The sequence below is a fragment of the Anopheles marshallii genome, chromosome 3, assembly GCF_943734725.1.
Source record: "Anopheles marshallii chromosome 3, idAnoMarsDA_429_01, whole genome shotgun sequence".
NCBI lineage: Eukaryota > Metazoa > Arthropoda > Insecta > Diptera > Culicidae > Anopheles > Anopheles marshallii.
The window spans coordinates 72,024,582-72,041,225 of NC_071327.1; the positions used below are offsets into that span (position 1 = coordinate 72,024,582).

The 16,644-nt window shown below is 44.3% G+C and overlaps 1 protein-coding gene across 1 annotated transcript; it reads right to left on the reverse strand.

The window, feature by feature from the left end:
- Positions 1-6,389: 6,389 nt before the first annotated feature.
- On the reverse strand, positions 6,390-7,925 carry LOC128713114 (uncharacterized). Its single transcript, XM_053807977.1, has one exon. The coding sequence runs from the start codon at positions 7,716-7,718 to the stop codon at positions 6,390-6,392; it is 1,329 nt and encodes a 442-aa protein (XP_053663952.1). The 5' UTR covers positions 7,719-7,925.
- Positions 7,926-16,644: the final 8,719 nt, after the last annotated feature.

The following is a 16,644-nucleotide window of genomic DNA, read 5'->3' on the forward strand; positions in this document are numbered from 1 at the left end:
TTACCGTGATTGCGGTTGCATTAGAAAAGGGACGTTCGTAAGCACCAACTGTGTACAGAATCACGTCTGAAGCACACGGAAATGGTTTTTTGATGATTGGAAACGAACGTAATCAAATGAGTATTAGCATGCAATTGCTGTTCGCTTTGTTGCTAAAGTGCAACATAATAAATGTGTCGAAAAACAATGCTATGCGAAATGGGGGATAAAAAGAGCACGCATTGTATGGAGTTTTAGAGAGTCGAAAGTTGATTTTTAACACAGTGAGACAAGTCTATTTCATTCATTTGGCCATTTTTTTATATTGCCGAATACGTTTCTCTACACTTTGTACACACAGCCCTTACCGGATAAGCGAGCAACACGGATAAAAGGTGCAATATTGTATGCATTTCTGTGCATGGAATCATTCACGATTGAAGTCTTTACTATTTACCATCATTGGTTGCGCAGTTGAAGTGTCAAGTCGCTTTTGAACTGTCAATTCGAACCAGCACGGATAATCGGACACGCACTTAAGAGCCACCCGAATAACCGGCGGACTGATTTTTATGTGCTAAATAGCTTTTTATCAGAGCATCGGATTATCCGTGTAGCTCGTCAACCCGTTAAGTTAAGGCTTTCATTGTGAAACCTACAAATAAGGATCGGTCTTGTCGCGTGAAGACCTGCTGCCACTACACCTCCTGTTCCGAAGTCGATAAACTAAGTCAAACAAATAAACTGATCGGACATGTTGATATAAATTTAGTTTCGTAAATATTTCGAAGAGTTTGTGTTGAAAAATGTTTCTCTTCGCCGGTTCGTTTTCATCAAGAAGCTATGATTTCACGTTCGCCACTAGCGAAAATTTACCGCTCTGCTGAAAAAGTTCTAAGAAGTATCAAAAATATGGCAGTTGTAACTATGAAAAATAACCTTCAGCTATTGCTGGGATAGTTTCTCAGCTCATAGATACAACGCCGCAGGGTAAGCGCCCATCTACAACCTTCGTAAATAGTTCGAGCTTTTCAGGGAGATAATGTTCTTTAGAGTTTGCGTTGCTTATATTTCTGTGATTTCTCGTCAGCTGAAAATATAGCTTCCAGCTCCGGTGGACGTTACAAGGGTAGAAAGATTTTTCAGCACAAAAATCGAACATCTCTCGAAGGGCGACAGAATAAAAACCCTTTGAACAAATCCTCATCATTATACTACCGGGAGCATGCGAACGATCAAAAGGCTTGCTAAAAGCTTCCATCAAAATTTAATCATACATCGATTTCTATTCAATTTTCTAAATGAATTTCTACTCCAATCTCACCATCCCCCATTACGCAATCACTTTTCATTCCGTTGAGAGCTTTGGTGGAGCTAAATATAGGTTTGTTCCCCCCTACCCTAAAAAAAATAGCCTCGTCCTCTGCGTTCCATTTAATTTCGTACATCCAACAACGTGTTTCACTTTTAATAAAAATGACAACATATTACCACCTGCCCGGAGCGCATATTTTATTATGCATCCTCTAGCGCCGGGCCTGCTCCTGTGCTTAGCACGATCAATCTCTCCGCTTCACATACTCACCTTACCCGGTACGCTGTTGTTTGCCCGTGCATTTTGTTTCATTCTTGTTAATTAAACGGAGCCATTCTAAATCATTTCACTCAATCCAGTTGACAGGGGACAATTTTTCTTCGTTTAAATATGTTCCCGCCCGCTCGCGCCTGCCACCACTAGGTTGGCTAGAACGTGCGGCAAAGTACTCCGCTAGAAGCAGGCGGCCGAATGTCTTTATGAATCGCTCACGCGTTCATTTTCGGCTACATTGTTTATTATTCATCCGTTTTAGCCGGTCGCTATCATTCGCCCGGTTTTACCCTGAGCCCTGTCCTGTGAAGCGCTGGCAAAGCCCGGCGCATAAGAAACACATTTTTCTAGATAATACTTTTGGCACCATTGTTAATACACAATAAATCATGTTGATAAATCTGGAGTTTTTGTTTTGCTTCAACAACATTTCGTTTCTGTTGCGTTGAAGGAGACGAGATGGTCATTGAAAATTTATGATCCATTACGAAGCAGTAGTTTAAATATTAAAAAGGATTATTGTCATTTAAAACAACCGACCGTCTTAGGGAGGGGAAAACAGAACAATCAAAACGACTGCTTTGAACGAATCTCGCCTCGCCATGTGCGGTAACGGCAAATCTTTCCCGTTCGCTGTAGGAAAGCACAAGCACAAACCGGAAGCTAATCTGCTGCTGCAACAATGTGCAAACACTCGTCTTTTATGTTCATGAGATCTTTTCACGGATTTTATGCTTGCCTTTATGAGGCTTAAGCTCATATTCTGCGTGCTGTGGGTAGATTTGTAATGTTGTTAGCTTTCGACCACAACCAATTGTTTTACCATTAGCGAAGATTATCTTTACTTTTCTAACGCTTTAAACTTTGCTTGTATTGATTATCGCTCATTAATAGTGGTGTTTTGTTGCGTTTGGTTCATTATGTCTAGCTTTTTCATTAGTTTATTTAGTTAGTTATTCAATTCCTTCATTTCTTCATTTATTTATTTTGATCTGTTTAGTTGTTTATTCATTGTACTTTGTATTTATTTTGGTTGAAAATAAAATAGTTTTTGTTTGATCTTGAGTGTATTGTGAGCGTTTATCAACAGTAATAAACAGCAGACGAAAAATTCACAGATATAAACAAACATGCAGCCAGCGTTATGTTAAAGTACACGATCCCTCATAACCGTATTATAAACTGTCAAGCTATATTATTAAATTATCCCTTAAGCTTATACCATAAACACATCGATAACACCATAAATGATTCTCAACGAACCAAGCAATCTAATTAATATAACAGAGTCACAACGATACCCACAAGGCGCGCTCGATAACACTTTTTTTATCTCACCCACTGCAATAGCCAGGAAAGCCAAGAGGTTGATATTAAATTTTCCAACTCAATGAGCCGCCCCATCATGCTGTTTGCCGACAAGACCGGCACCTTCATGTGTAGTGGCACCATCTTGTTCGATGATGCTGTTTTTTATGTGTGTGTATTTGCTCTAGGTCATATTCACTGTCCTTCATTGTACGTCACCGGCACACACAATCGTACCCATCGCTGTCAAGCCATTTTCAGCCGGTTTCGATAAACGCCCCGATATCGATGGCTGCTCGCAGGAGAAGGATGTGTTTGTGAATGTAAAACGGGACGGAATTTATATCGAAATATTCGCCCATTTCTCCCCGCGACACGTTTCCGACCCTTAAACCGCACCGGTGCATGGTGTCGACTTCAATTTCAGGCTATCATCACCACCATGGACCGTCTTGCAGTTTAGTTTTTCCCTTCTTTTCTGTCCACTCTATCCACCCTTCCCCAGTGTCGGAGTCTGTTTTCTTTGTCGCTCGTCGATCAATCCGTTGCTTCGAGAGCCTTTTTTCTGTATTTTATATCGGTTTATATATCGGTTCCGTTCTTTTTGCCCTTATTATTTGGGTCACTTTGCTCAGCAGCACATGAAGCAAACATTTGCGACTCATTTCCGCTCTTAGCATTCTGGAATGGTTGGTATGGTATTGTTGAGTTTCTATTCCACTCTTCGCTGGAATCGGGTTTATCTATCGATTCGGCCACAGACACTGCTCGAAAGAATCGCACGGTCTCGCACTCGTTTGTCTGTCTGGTTGTCTGCCGCTGCCATGGCTTCCAGCATTCCTTTCTGTTGCGAAAGTGTTTTATTTTATGTTTACATTATACTGGCAAACTGCATCTTCCCCGACAGGACATAAACAAACATCGTTCAGTGGAGTATTCAAACAGAACGAAACACGATGTACTTCAACTATATATGACGCAATCTGTGTTCGCCTTGTACTTAAGAGAGCTTCTCCTTAACGCTGTTTTTATGTTTGCTTGTTCATGTTTATTAATCTCAAGGGATTTCTTGGAAAGTCATTTAAGCATTGCTTGAAGGTGATTTAGTGATGTAGTTAATGACTTATACAGTTAATCGTTTCTCTAGACAAAATGTTTTTCACCGAGTGGCCAATAAACATTATGCGGGAAAAAAATTAATTACAGTGAGTGTAATGTATTTGTAACACATTGCAAACTAATTACTCACCCCGCACGAAAGCTCCCATTTGGCCGCTTTCATCAATGAAGTTCTGCCTTTAAGTTTGATCTGGCCATAAATTAAAATTGCTTCACGAGCTCGAATGTTTATCAAATTAAAATTCTAGCCTCACTCAATGTAACGTGCCAAAGTTAATTGTACGCCTGGGCCCCTGTTGCCCCCGTCGGACAACGTTAAATTATTTAATCTAAACAATTTAGAAAGCATTACACAACACCACCAGCGATGACGAAGACAATTCGTTAGGAGCGCTAGCTAGCAAAACTGAAACAGCAGTATGCTCTCCGTCCAATACCCTTTTCGGTAAGGCTTCCGCTCCGTAAAGGAAACAAACAACCTGCAGCCAGAAGCAAAAAACAAAACCAACACGTACAATCTGTTCCCGACTTGGCCACAAATTTTGCCAGCTGCCAGTTGAGCCTTTTTGCGCTGCTCCCCCCCTCCCCCCTTCTCAGCACCAGACGGATGAGGAAATTATTTTCAGCCGTACAAGGAAGTGGAAAAGTTTGATCAAGCCGTGAACTGAGCGAACGATCGTGGCGTGTAAACAAGTTTTCATCCCCGCCTTGACGGTCCTGCTTAAGGCTTTAATTTAAACAGCTTCGCTTTAATAACGTCTATACGTGCTGTAGTGCAGCGGGCCAACGAAACGATTCATGGTTAACTGACGCCGTTCTGACAGGCTAGCTAAAATATTACGTACATCAGATGGGAACCCATCACCGGCGAGTAAAACTTTTACCTCGCTCCTTCCGGGGTTTATTTTTTAATTTCGCACACGTTTTATATCACGCTTTCGGTAAGTAACTTTATTTGCTACCGATCAGTGTGACGTGAGCCATTGGACCATTAACAAGCTCATTAAAAAATCGATAAGAACAGTGCTCGTTAGCGTAATGCCCAGCATAGCAGATGGGATAATGGATAATTCGATATTTTCAGTTCGTTCTCCATTATCCGCACATACGCTGTTCATAACGTTTGCGGTAGAATATGTTGCCATAGTTACAGCGGTGTTTGTGCCGTTACCGTTCTAAACATACCAACTAATTGTTTCCATAGAACTGGTAAAGCAAATGGCGTTGAATATAATTTCATTCGTTTCTCACTAATTTTAGTTTAACTTTATTTTTGTTATTCAAAAATGCAGCATGTTTTTAAAATCTTCAATTACATCAGATTCTCGTGAATGATTGGAAACAAGTATGACAAAATGATTATAATTCATGTGAATAATTACTACCTATATGCCCCGGGAGCGTAATATCTAGTTCTATACTTTCATTTGCCACAATTTCGTTGGAATTATTTATATTATATTTCCGGTTCCGGTTGAATAGATCTGCACATTTACCACGAAACTGTCGAACTAAATAAGGAAGGAACATTTACCACCAGTAAAATGCTGTGATTGAATCTGAATGAATCTTTGAGCGGACTGAACGAATCACAATCTCTATGTCAAAGAGCGGGCCAAAGAATATATGTCAAAGATTCATGAATCGATTCCTCCACCTACGAGCTTGCGCGTCAGGACCCACCCCCCCCCCCCCCCCTCCCCTCCCCCCTTCTCCAAAATGGGCCCAACTACTAATCCGCTTTAAGCCTCCAAAGAACGGATACAGTTCGTCTCATACATCTGTAGTTAAGGTTATTGGCCATTTTGTAATAAAAAAATCTGGTATAAACGGAAATAGAATAAATTTATCATCTACTTCCCTTGTGGTGACACGAAGTGTAAACGCGACCGCAGCATTGCAACTCAGTTAAAGTGCGTGAAGCGTAAGTAAATCGAGCACATAGACGGAACTCACGCAGAACTCACGAACATTAGGTTAGAAATAAAATTAGTGTTATCTTAACCAGCTAACCGTACGCTTCGTTTCTCATTCATTCTTATCCGCATAATATCACACCTTAACTCTATGGGCCATGACCCCATCGGTTTCACAGCAAATTCAATATTCAAGTTAATTTATTTAAAAGTTATCTTTATTAAAATATACTCAATTACATTTCCTTTCTGTTAAAACGTCTACCTTGAAACCATATTGTGGTTTTGATATCGATTCTTCATTAACAATTCGAGGTAAAATTAAACACACGCTGCGAACAACTGCAAGACCAAAAGTTCATGTAGCAACTAACAAATGCCTGTTTACACCCCGTTGCAAACAAGTCTGTAATAAACTTGCAACCAGTGTACTTGCAGTGCCTTTGTTTGGCACGATTGACCTCCCCCGGAGGCAGTTACTACGCGGTCTGCTCGGTATCCAGTACGTTCAGCACGAAATTGGTCGTGTCGTTTGCGAGCTCGGCAATATCGGCCAATGCCTCTTCGTGGTCTACAACCGTGCTGGTAACAGTGCTGACGGTCAATTCATGCTGCTGCCCGGCGGGTGTTGTGGTGCGTACCGGTTGTTCAATGTCCGCGCGTTCAAAGGAATGCACCTCGCCGGTAGCCAGCGTTGGCGGTGCGATACGCTTGGGAAGTATCACATCCGACGGGGATGGTTCGTTCGCGATGGACGGGTCGCTTGCAACCAGATGCGAGACGTCGGGCACCGACGGTAAGCTAGCCGGTTCCTTAAGCACGGTGAATGGATTCGAGTCGTGGAGCTGTGGCACGACCGCAGGATAGTGGACGGCGTACGGGAATGGTAACGCGGATGCATACTTCAACTCGCCGGGTGACGAATGACGCGGGAGTGTTCGCACCGGTATAAGATAATGCGCCACAGGTAGCGGCGAAGCCGAACCGCGTACATCACGAATCTCAAAACCGGGGTACTCGTTCGGTGTGAACGGTGCCTCACTGGCCACCTCAGGTGTGGCGACTTCCAGCGCCGATTCTGCGGGCGTTTCGTCACCGTTTGCATCAAAGTAGCCGAACGTAAGCAACGATTTCAGTCGACGCAGGTGAGCGAAAAACCCGCTGCTCAGGGACGAGGCCGCTGTTTCCGTCGCGGTGGAAGCTTCAACCGGTGCGACCTCGTTGCCCACGTACGGTTCCTTGCCGAGACTAATGCGCTTGGCTGGCTGATAGCTCATCACATAATCTTTGATGAGTTCCAACCCGTCCGGAGTCGCGGCATACTCTTTGATCGCTTTGATTGTTTCGCCGGACGTCGATGTGCCCAGCAGTGCCTTGACATCTTCGAACGGTGGCAGGTGTTCGAAATCGGTAACACCGAGCAGTTTGGCTAATCGCTTCAATTCACTCTCCTCCGCCGGTGTTAGGTTCAGTTTCAGCAAATAAGCCGACTTTGCCGCACTCTGCTCGACCTGCGGTGGTGTGTTTGGCGGTTTCGAATTGCTTACTGCCGCTGTCCGGGCGGTGGTCGGTTGTCCGGTCGAGCCAATCGTTACCTCCGTTGCGGCGGGTGCAAGCGGTGCAAAGGGTGTTGGTTCGGGCCAACCGATAACCGTCGGTAGATGATTGTTGTCACCAGCAACCCCGCCGTATGCCAGCAGCGGAAGGTACGGGCTTTGCTCACCGGCAGCTGGTGGCCCTGGCAGGAACATCACCGGATACGGCGGATAAGGTCCCTGCTGCAGTCCGGTTGAGTGGCCATACAGCATGTGCAGCGGGGGCTGCGCTGGGTCGCCGTACACGGGCAGCACTTCCGCCGGTAGTGGCGTGGTCTGCTGCTCGCCCGTACCGAACAGTGCGGACAGCAGTCCCCGCTTGTTTCGCAGTAATTGCGGATGCGCAACGTAATGTTTCTGCGGCTGATGCTTATTAGTTTCGGTTGCCAGTGTGACGCCCAGCAGGAAACATCCAACACTAAGGACATGGAATAGCTGGAATATTGCAACGGTAACATATTAGTCCCATTCACGTCGTTCACATCGAATGCTACCCTGCTGTGTGGAGGGGGCGTGGGGGGAGGGTTAGGGCCTGCTGTTTGTGGTGACATAATTCTGCACATAATTACACCCCGAGGGTGACAGATTTTTGTGACATGGAGGCAAAAAAAGAGTTGCCAACAAAATGCCTCCCAAATTTTCTTATTTTGTTGGACACGTGTGTGTGAGGCTGTGCGTGGGGGAAGCTATGAAGCTAATGGAAGCGATATTACGAAAGAAGACATATTTATTGTTCTTGTAAAACTGGCAAGATAATTAGTCCTGCTGAGATGAAGATCGTAAAAGACATTGCTGCGGATTGGGCCTAACTATTGGCCTGCATAACATGGTTGAGGTCAACGCCGAAATTGGTAGAACTTATGAACGAACAGGGGAAAAAATTGAATCCAACCAACAATAGAACTAATGGAAAATTAATATACTTTTTACAGAAGTATTAGAATTAGACAATCAGCTGGGATTTCATGAGTTATATCTGAATAACATGGCTGAGTGCATCGAACCCAGCGCACATGGAAACCGGACCTCTGTGATAATTGATTTTTTAAGTAAGGCCCGCAAGCAATCGCCCGGACGGAACGACTTGCAAAAATTACTTCGAAAATTGTTAATTATAACGCTTTAACGAAGATACCCAACCCTACTAGCACTCGGAAGCTTCGAACAGGATATTCTTGGGACAATCCTCCACCAAAGAAGTAACATTCAATAACTTTGAGGCCATCACGGAATGACATTTGATGGTCAATTTCGTGACCAAGTTAAAATGAAAACTAGCATTTTGATTTTAAGTAACTTTAGCTTAGGCTCTAGCCAGTTGGCGTATAGTCGCCCGAAAGGAATAGGCAGCATAGTACTTAAATGCTTATTAAATATAAAATTTAAGTGATCTTTATTGCATTAAAATATCTTTAACAGTTATCTTATCATCGTCGTTCAAAATTGGTCTGTTTTACACTGCATCCATTAATAAGAGAATGGTTCAAAACATGAAGTTCTAGAACAATTGATAATGTATATACTGTTTAAGAAAAGAAAAACGATCCAAATGTCCCATGTAGTCAAAGTATGTAAACAGGTAGCAGTTTTGAACTTGTTTAGAGAACAAAAATATATATAGCCTATTTGTCTATTGGAGTAAAAAGGATGTTGAAGTTAAATTAATGAAGTTGTTTATCTAAACCAGCCGTTCCACGGCAATGTTTCAGCTCGGCAAACCGATCAAAGGACCCGGGTTCGCGAGAATTGATTACCTAGCCATGCATTAATAATTTTGTAATGCTTCTCTGTGCATATGTTTACCTCCCAGTGCGTCCTGATGGAACGAAAACATGAATAACAAATCTGATCCTACATCCAATTGTTTTGGCAAACCCCGAACGCACCACCCCTCCATCCGCTTACATCAAAATAAGCTCTGCGTATCCGTAACATTAAACTCCCATCGGAATGAACCGAGAGTTTGAAAGAATGACCTCCCCCAACCGGCAATTCGCCCAAGCAACATTCACCCAACAACAGTGCCGAAACCGTTCGGCGAACATTCCACACCTCGGTGGGTGGTTGGAAAAGTTCCCACCACCCAGTACGGCGAACCGGGTTGCCCACCGGTCCCCACAGGTTCCATCCCGTACTCCGGAAGATTGCCCCGTCGCTTCAGGTCGGTTCCCTGCAGCGTATGCCTTCCGCGGTTGGCCATTGCTTCACGTGCCATTGTGAAAGGCCATCTAGAAAGGTGGCGCTAGAAAATAGGTCGCATTCCTACGCGTCCCGGGCGAAGCAGCATTTCGTGCACGTGCAAGTGCAGCTTCCTTTCTGTTGCACGTTTATTCCGGCGTATCGCATTCACCGTATTCTGCGAAATGGTCCGGACGGCACTCTGTCACTAGCCACACCGGCTCAGACTGGGAGAAAATATTTTTCTGACCCCAAGTTTCCACCCCACCCATCAACGGGGCGGCCATTCTTCGAACGGTTTCCCACCCCTTTTCTGTGGTCGCAATCTTTTGGACGGCCAGGAGTTAGTCTAGGTGAGGGCCAACAAAAAGGCTAAAGAGGAAGCGATGCGAAGAAAGGAGCAAACGCAAAACAAAACAAAAAAAACATCCCGTAGCAAACAAGCAGATTACCCACGATCGTACCCAGTCCCAATTGCCCTGCTGCCGGTGCTTGAGCACCGAATGCATGGAAACTTTTCCGCACCAAGTTTTGTTTTCACTCCTGTGCGCCCACATTCGTTTGGGTTATCCAACTCATCACAAACAAATGAATAACGAAGTTGAGGCCGTGGATTCTTCCAACCGCTGAGAAATGCTTGTGTCTGAGGGCATCTTGGGTGGTTTGCCAGACAAAACAAAAAAAATAAGCAAACCGAACAGAAAAACTAAAACCCCACCACCGAAAGACACCTGCTCCAGCTGAGCTGGTGGGCAAACACACACACACACACGTACACGTGGGAAGAAGGAAACATTCTACGTAGCGAGAGCAATTGATTAATTCATGCTCTGGAAGCCGGAGAAACTTTGCTTGATGAAAACACTTGAAAGGGTGAAGAAAAGCTAAAGCACCCGCACCAACGGGACGGGGGGATTTGATGAAGATATCCCGACACACGAACAGCCACACATACAGAGCATTCCTTACACGTATAATGAGTGGAAAATAAGTTCTAATAAAGGGGAGAAAGAAAGCACTCACTTTTCCCATTGTGTTTCCTTTATCGTTTGTTTTTTTTTTGTGGCGATGTTTCGTCTATCCTTCGAGAAGAGTTGCTAAAAAGGATGGGAGTTTTCTTCGTGCTTTTTGGTTCCAACTGCTCCAACTCCACTCGAGCGGTTCGCCACCGCAAACCAGCTGCACTTCACACGCGCACGAACAGTCACAGATTAATTCACACTGCCAACACTGTCTGGCGCACGTACATTATGCACAACCGTGCCTCAAGATGAAGTCAAACAAACCGAAGCGACCGAAATCAAATGAATCGATCTCTGCTTGGATGTTGTTCCGCGCTGAATGTTCTTTCGTGCCGTATGTCCAGTGAAGGTACGGTACTTCGTGTAGTATTGTTTTTTCTTCTTCCGAAACTTCGAGAGCACCCGCGGAGAGGGATGGGCGTTGCAACCTTCTGCAACGAGGGCTTTGGACAAACTAATAACCAGGAAACGCTTGTGTCCCCTGACGGGACGACGGAAACCAGCAGGAAATGGTTTCCGCAAGAGCGGCAAGTTGGTTCAAGTGGACCGAAAAATATGGTAATCGGCATCTGTGTTGGTGTCGGGGCCAAACACCTGCACAGGTTGTTTTGGGCATTACTGCATCCGTCCGCTTGTTGCATGCTTTTCTTGGGTTTTTGGTCGACCGACTGCACCGCACACTTAACAACAACACCGCACAATGTTGATGGGTGCAATAAATTACACTTTCTCTCTCTCTCTCTTTCCTTCGTGATTTCCTTCGAAAGATGCAGGTAAGGCGACAAGAAAGTGCTCCTGTCCGCTGAAGGCCGAAAGGAACAGGTGGAGTGACCCACCTTAGACAGCAGAAGGCAACGCTTTCGGGTTACACATTCTAACGACGCAAGGAAGGGGCAACAAAGCGAGAACGAAGTATGCTGATAATGGCGAATGGTCCGTTCCGGAATAGGGATTGCCCGTTGCTTAATTGTCGGGAAATATTTGAATTTAATTTCAATCCCTCCACCATCTCGCTCGGTGCACGGCACAACTGCACACTTGCACATTTAGCTACACGACCTGCCCTACCTTTCCGGGTTGTTACGGGCTTGTGCATTTTGTACTTTGCATTTCTCTGTGTGTGTGTTTCAAAAAGGGAAAGGAAGAACACATAGAATGAAGCAACAAAAAAAATCCAAGACATCAATTGGTTCCGCTGCTAGCGGTAGGGCACATAATTTCAGGTTTCGCTCGGTAATACCTGCAACGTTATTACTTCCACTGCTGACAGTGGAAATTCCGGTACAAGGAATTTTCTTCCCACTCACCACTCTTCTTCCCATTCCAGCCCACCTCGTTCCTCGTCACGATCACGATCCCGATTGCCCGATCGCGTGGCTCTCCTTCATTCGCTATAGCTTAATTTGTCGTTTGAACGCGAATTAAAAGAAGTACCGAGGGGCGGCACGAACAGGGACACGGGCGCTGTGTTCCGGACGCATGCCGTTGGAATTTTGCAGCAAACGAAAGTATGGAACTTGCACACCACGGATGTCGGACAGTACAGCCGTCAGTAGCAGTGTGCGGGTTCGCTCTCTCTCTCTCTCTCTCTCTCTCTCTCTTATTGCAATAAGCCCTTAATTACAGCCATTTGTAGCTTTAAAAAGCGTTTTCAAAATTAGACGCTTTATGGCTTCTTTCATTAACGCTAGACAGTCTGGGTACGGTTTCGGACACGGTGGTTCCGGTGCTTTCCAGCTCGATGCCTCTGCACGGTGAATGCATTCCCAGTGGTTAAGCGCAAGGGTGACATTACATTGGAGCGTTTTTTGAATGCAGCTGCCCTTTTGCCTTTCGAGCGAAATCAATTCAATCGGAATTTGGAACGCAAACGGAACGCAGATGTGGCGTACGGTGATGCTGCTCAACTGGCGCATTCAGATGCTCACAATTTAAAAGCGTTAACAAAAGCCAACCATCGAACGGCCGAACGATTCCATCTCCAATGCTCCAAATAATGTTTTGCAAGCAAAGGTGATCTTCATGCGATTACCAACCCATCGGTACACTCCCCTCCCCCCCCCACTCCCACTTACCAGCACCGGGACCGGGTGCACTGGTCGAAAAGTCAAGTCCACCGCCCTGAAAGTCAACAACAAAAACGAACAAAATACACCCTTTCATTCGCGTTGGTACAGCGGCAGCAGCGTTGGCGTGTCCTTGGTACGTGCGGCCCGGGAAAAAGGATTGCACAAAAAAAAAACCCTGATCCCTCCCCCTGATGGCCCAACCGAGTACACATACCGGCTTCGCAGAGTAACGCCGTGTTTTGCAATTTCCTTCCCAACTGCGTCCATCTGGTGGCCGGCGCTATCTCATTCGCACCACCATTACCGGGGCGGGGGGAACTGGGGCAGATTCTTTTCAGGCTCTTTTTCTTGCCTGGTTTGGTTGCTATTCTCACCTCTTTTCCTGCCCACCTTCCCCCCAACACCTCCACAGATGCTTTCCCCCTTTGCCGACCGACCGACCGATGACGGGACGTGTGCGCCAAAAGGATGTTTAGCTTTTCGCTCTGCTTTTTGCTTATTTTTTCCACTTCATTTCCTGCTGATAAAATCTGCAAATAGGAAGAAAACAAAAAAAAAATGCACAGACCAATACATGGCCCCCGCATCCGACCGGCAGATCGAATGGACCTGATAGCGTGCAGTGGAGTGGATTGTCGAAATGGGGGTGGAACTGCGGAGAAGGTTTGATTGCTGGGATCTTTAGCTTTTGCTGCAAGTAGGGATTTTTTTTCCTATCGTTCCGCTCTCCACACTAAGCAGGAGATGTTTGCTGGAGGTTTTTTTTTCTTGTTTGTTTATTATTTGCCTTGTATATTCCGTCCGTTTAGTTTGTCTTTCACTCCAGTGTTCTGTAGCTCTTCCGCACAGTGCTTAAATGGTACTTGGTTGGTCCATGAAGTACTGCTTCATTCGGACAAAAATAAACCCGGTTCGGGAGGGGGGGGGGGGGGGGGGGGTGCAAAAAAGGACGCTAAACTAAAGTCCCTCAAATGGGCAGCTCAATGGCATCGTAGAGGCTTGAATTAAATTTGTACCGGAAATGCTTTCAACATGATGAGAGAGAGATAGCTCGCACATTCAACTTGCAGTCTATTACTGACAAAAGAATTTAAATAGAGCCGTGTATTTGGAGTGGAGTATCGTTTGCGCAATGAATCGGGTGAAATGAGCCTCATGTTCTATATTGCGGGACAGTAATTAATTTGTTTATCAGAAGAAAAAAAAAGATTCATTCGCAACAAAAAATAATACAAAACACAGCTCTTTCTTTTGACTGCCATTAACGCAGTATAAAATCATTTATATGTAATAACTCACAAATTGTTCAATATATGATGATTTTTTATTTAATGTACTACGGTTTAATTCGTTTAAAATTAATTTAATTTGTTAGTAGATATTTCCTGTCACCAAACTGCAATATCCCGGGCATGTGAAGTTGTTTTAGTTAGATTAAATTAAATAATGTATCCGGCGCAGTAACTTTACGAAGATCTCACTACTGTGCAGTTTACTAAACCTCCCAGCCTACTGTGAGTTGATCACACGTCACCAGATGAGAAGGAGACCGGATGATCCAATCTGTCAAGATAACAAATGCTACGATGACTCAAGACTTGGTATCAACAGAAGATAGTCTGATAGACGACGTCACTCAACCGTTGCGGGTTAGAAACCTTCTGAAAGAGACGCTCCAAACTCCAAAGTAGTTGAAGTGTCTCAAAAATAAGCAAAGACACATTCAACATAACGAAGAAATATACTACTTCACGAATCAAACGTGATAGGCGTGAGTTTTTATCCATATCTTGTGATGTAGTCAATTCTGTGAAGGCAAAACTGTCGGTCTTGGTCGAAGCAAAGTCTGTATGCTATAACCAAGAACTCACTTACACCTCTGAGACAAGAATAATTTCCAAAAGTTTCGAAAACCTTTTAGGCGCATTCGAGAGGATGATGTGCTGAGAGATTTCTCGTTACAATGGCAAGCTTTTGAAGCTCAAATGGGTTGGTCATTCGAATGATACCAGCTGACTTAACCCACGAAGCCCTTTTACGTCGTCCACATGGTCAAAGCAATAGCGTAGTAGTTCCAAATTAAGATGCAGAGATGACAAAGGATTCCTTCAGAAGGAGTTTGTCCCGAAAAAGTAGTTACACAATTGTGTCATATGAGCCCTTCGAATTGTCATTATGCAGAATTGGTTCACACATTTGTCACTTGCGCAGTTCTAAAAAAAACTTTGATATATTTATTTCACATTAAATTCACATAATGTTTGAAAAGATGTATGACTAGATTATTCATAACTGCACGACTTCTTACAGCTTGTTTTATCCCAAAGCCACAAATCGTTCTTTTAATCAGGCTTATTTTATGCATTACAACCTCCATTAAAGTATTTTCCTTCGAAATACATCCTCGTACACTATCATTACATCCTTCAGACATTTTCCCGCCCCCAGCATGTACCGTTGAATTATGAATGTAAAATACGGTCCTCCGCACAATCGGGACCATTTCTTCCGTTTCGATGCGTGCTGAAAAACGAAAAACTCTTGCTTAAGCCCACCACAAAAGTGACAGTGGCTGGTAGATTTCACACATGTTCCGCTCGCCAGCGCCGCACCATGTACATCAAACAGGAAACCAACCCATCCAGCACCCGAAGAACAATCGATGATAACCGAACGCAATGTTCGGGTACGGTTATTTATTCACCGGTCAGCATAACTGGCAGCCCGACTAACATATTTCCAGCTGCATGTTAAATTAATTAAATAATCCTTTGTTCCCCGTTCGTTAAGCGCACAGTGCCGGGACGAGGCTTGCCTACCCGTCAGCATAGCTTTGTACACCTGGCACGAGACGATATTGGTCGCGTTCTTGAAAATGAATTATTAAACCAAACCATCCCGTACTCCGCAAAATGTGCAACCCCGACACGTATGCGCTGCTGTTGGTTTGTTAATTGGTTGTATTCGAATCCACCATCACCATATTTGGGTGGGTGGACCCAGCACCGAACTGAATTTTCGCACCGACTCGAAATGGTTAACCGAAAATTGAGCGCACAGAACGATTGATATTTGCAAAACTTTGCAGCCCGTTACGGGAACCACAATATTTGTATGCGAAGCGAATGACTGTTTCCCGATATTAATAATATCCATCACTAAAACGATTGATATGTGTTGGAATTTTGGAATCTGCATGATGATGTGTACCGTTGTTAAACAGAGCTTATTTGTTGTCGCATTTCAATGCCATTGATGAATCTTAACGAGATTCTTTAAGTAGAACATGAACGATATATAAATGATGTCCTGCTAGTGGATGATTTCTTCTGGGACAATAGAATTTAGACTACAGGACCGGAACTCATGGCGCTGACAATTTAACTTGAGATGAACAAAGCATACTGCCTTGAGGGGTATGGAGAACCCTGTCGTAGAGAATGTCTCGCGAACTCTTCAGCAACTTACCAAGAACAAACAAATAATCGACAGGGCTAACCATGTTGTTCTCAGTTTGGAGGAACTCTCCAGTCCTGGAACTTAATGAACAAGCATCGGACTCAGTTCGAAGTGTGTTTTCATCATGTTTGGGTTCTATACAATTCATCGTCTATCTCGACCTGAGGTCATGTGTAACACGACATGAAAAAATACCCATAACTGGATTAGTAAAGTTCTTCCTTTTGGAAGGAGATTCAAACTCAGAGCGGACCTTTTCTTTTGGGGTAGTGCGTTTTCGAAGTTACTATTTAGCCAGTTCGAGGTCCTCTAGTTGCAAGACAACGCATGAAACGACTCTCGAATCTCTGTGAGCTTTTGAACAAACTTCAGTCTAGGCAGGGGATTTTGTTTCAAACATTCGTCTAGAAG

Coding starts and splice junctions, on each gene's coding strand:
- LOC128713114 (XM_053807977.1), bottom strand. CDS start 7,718: ATGCTGTATGGCCACTCAACCGGACTGCAGCAGGGACCTTATCCGCCG.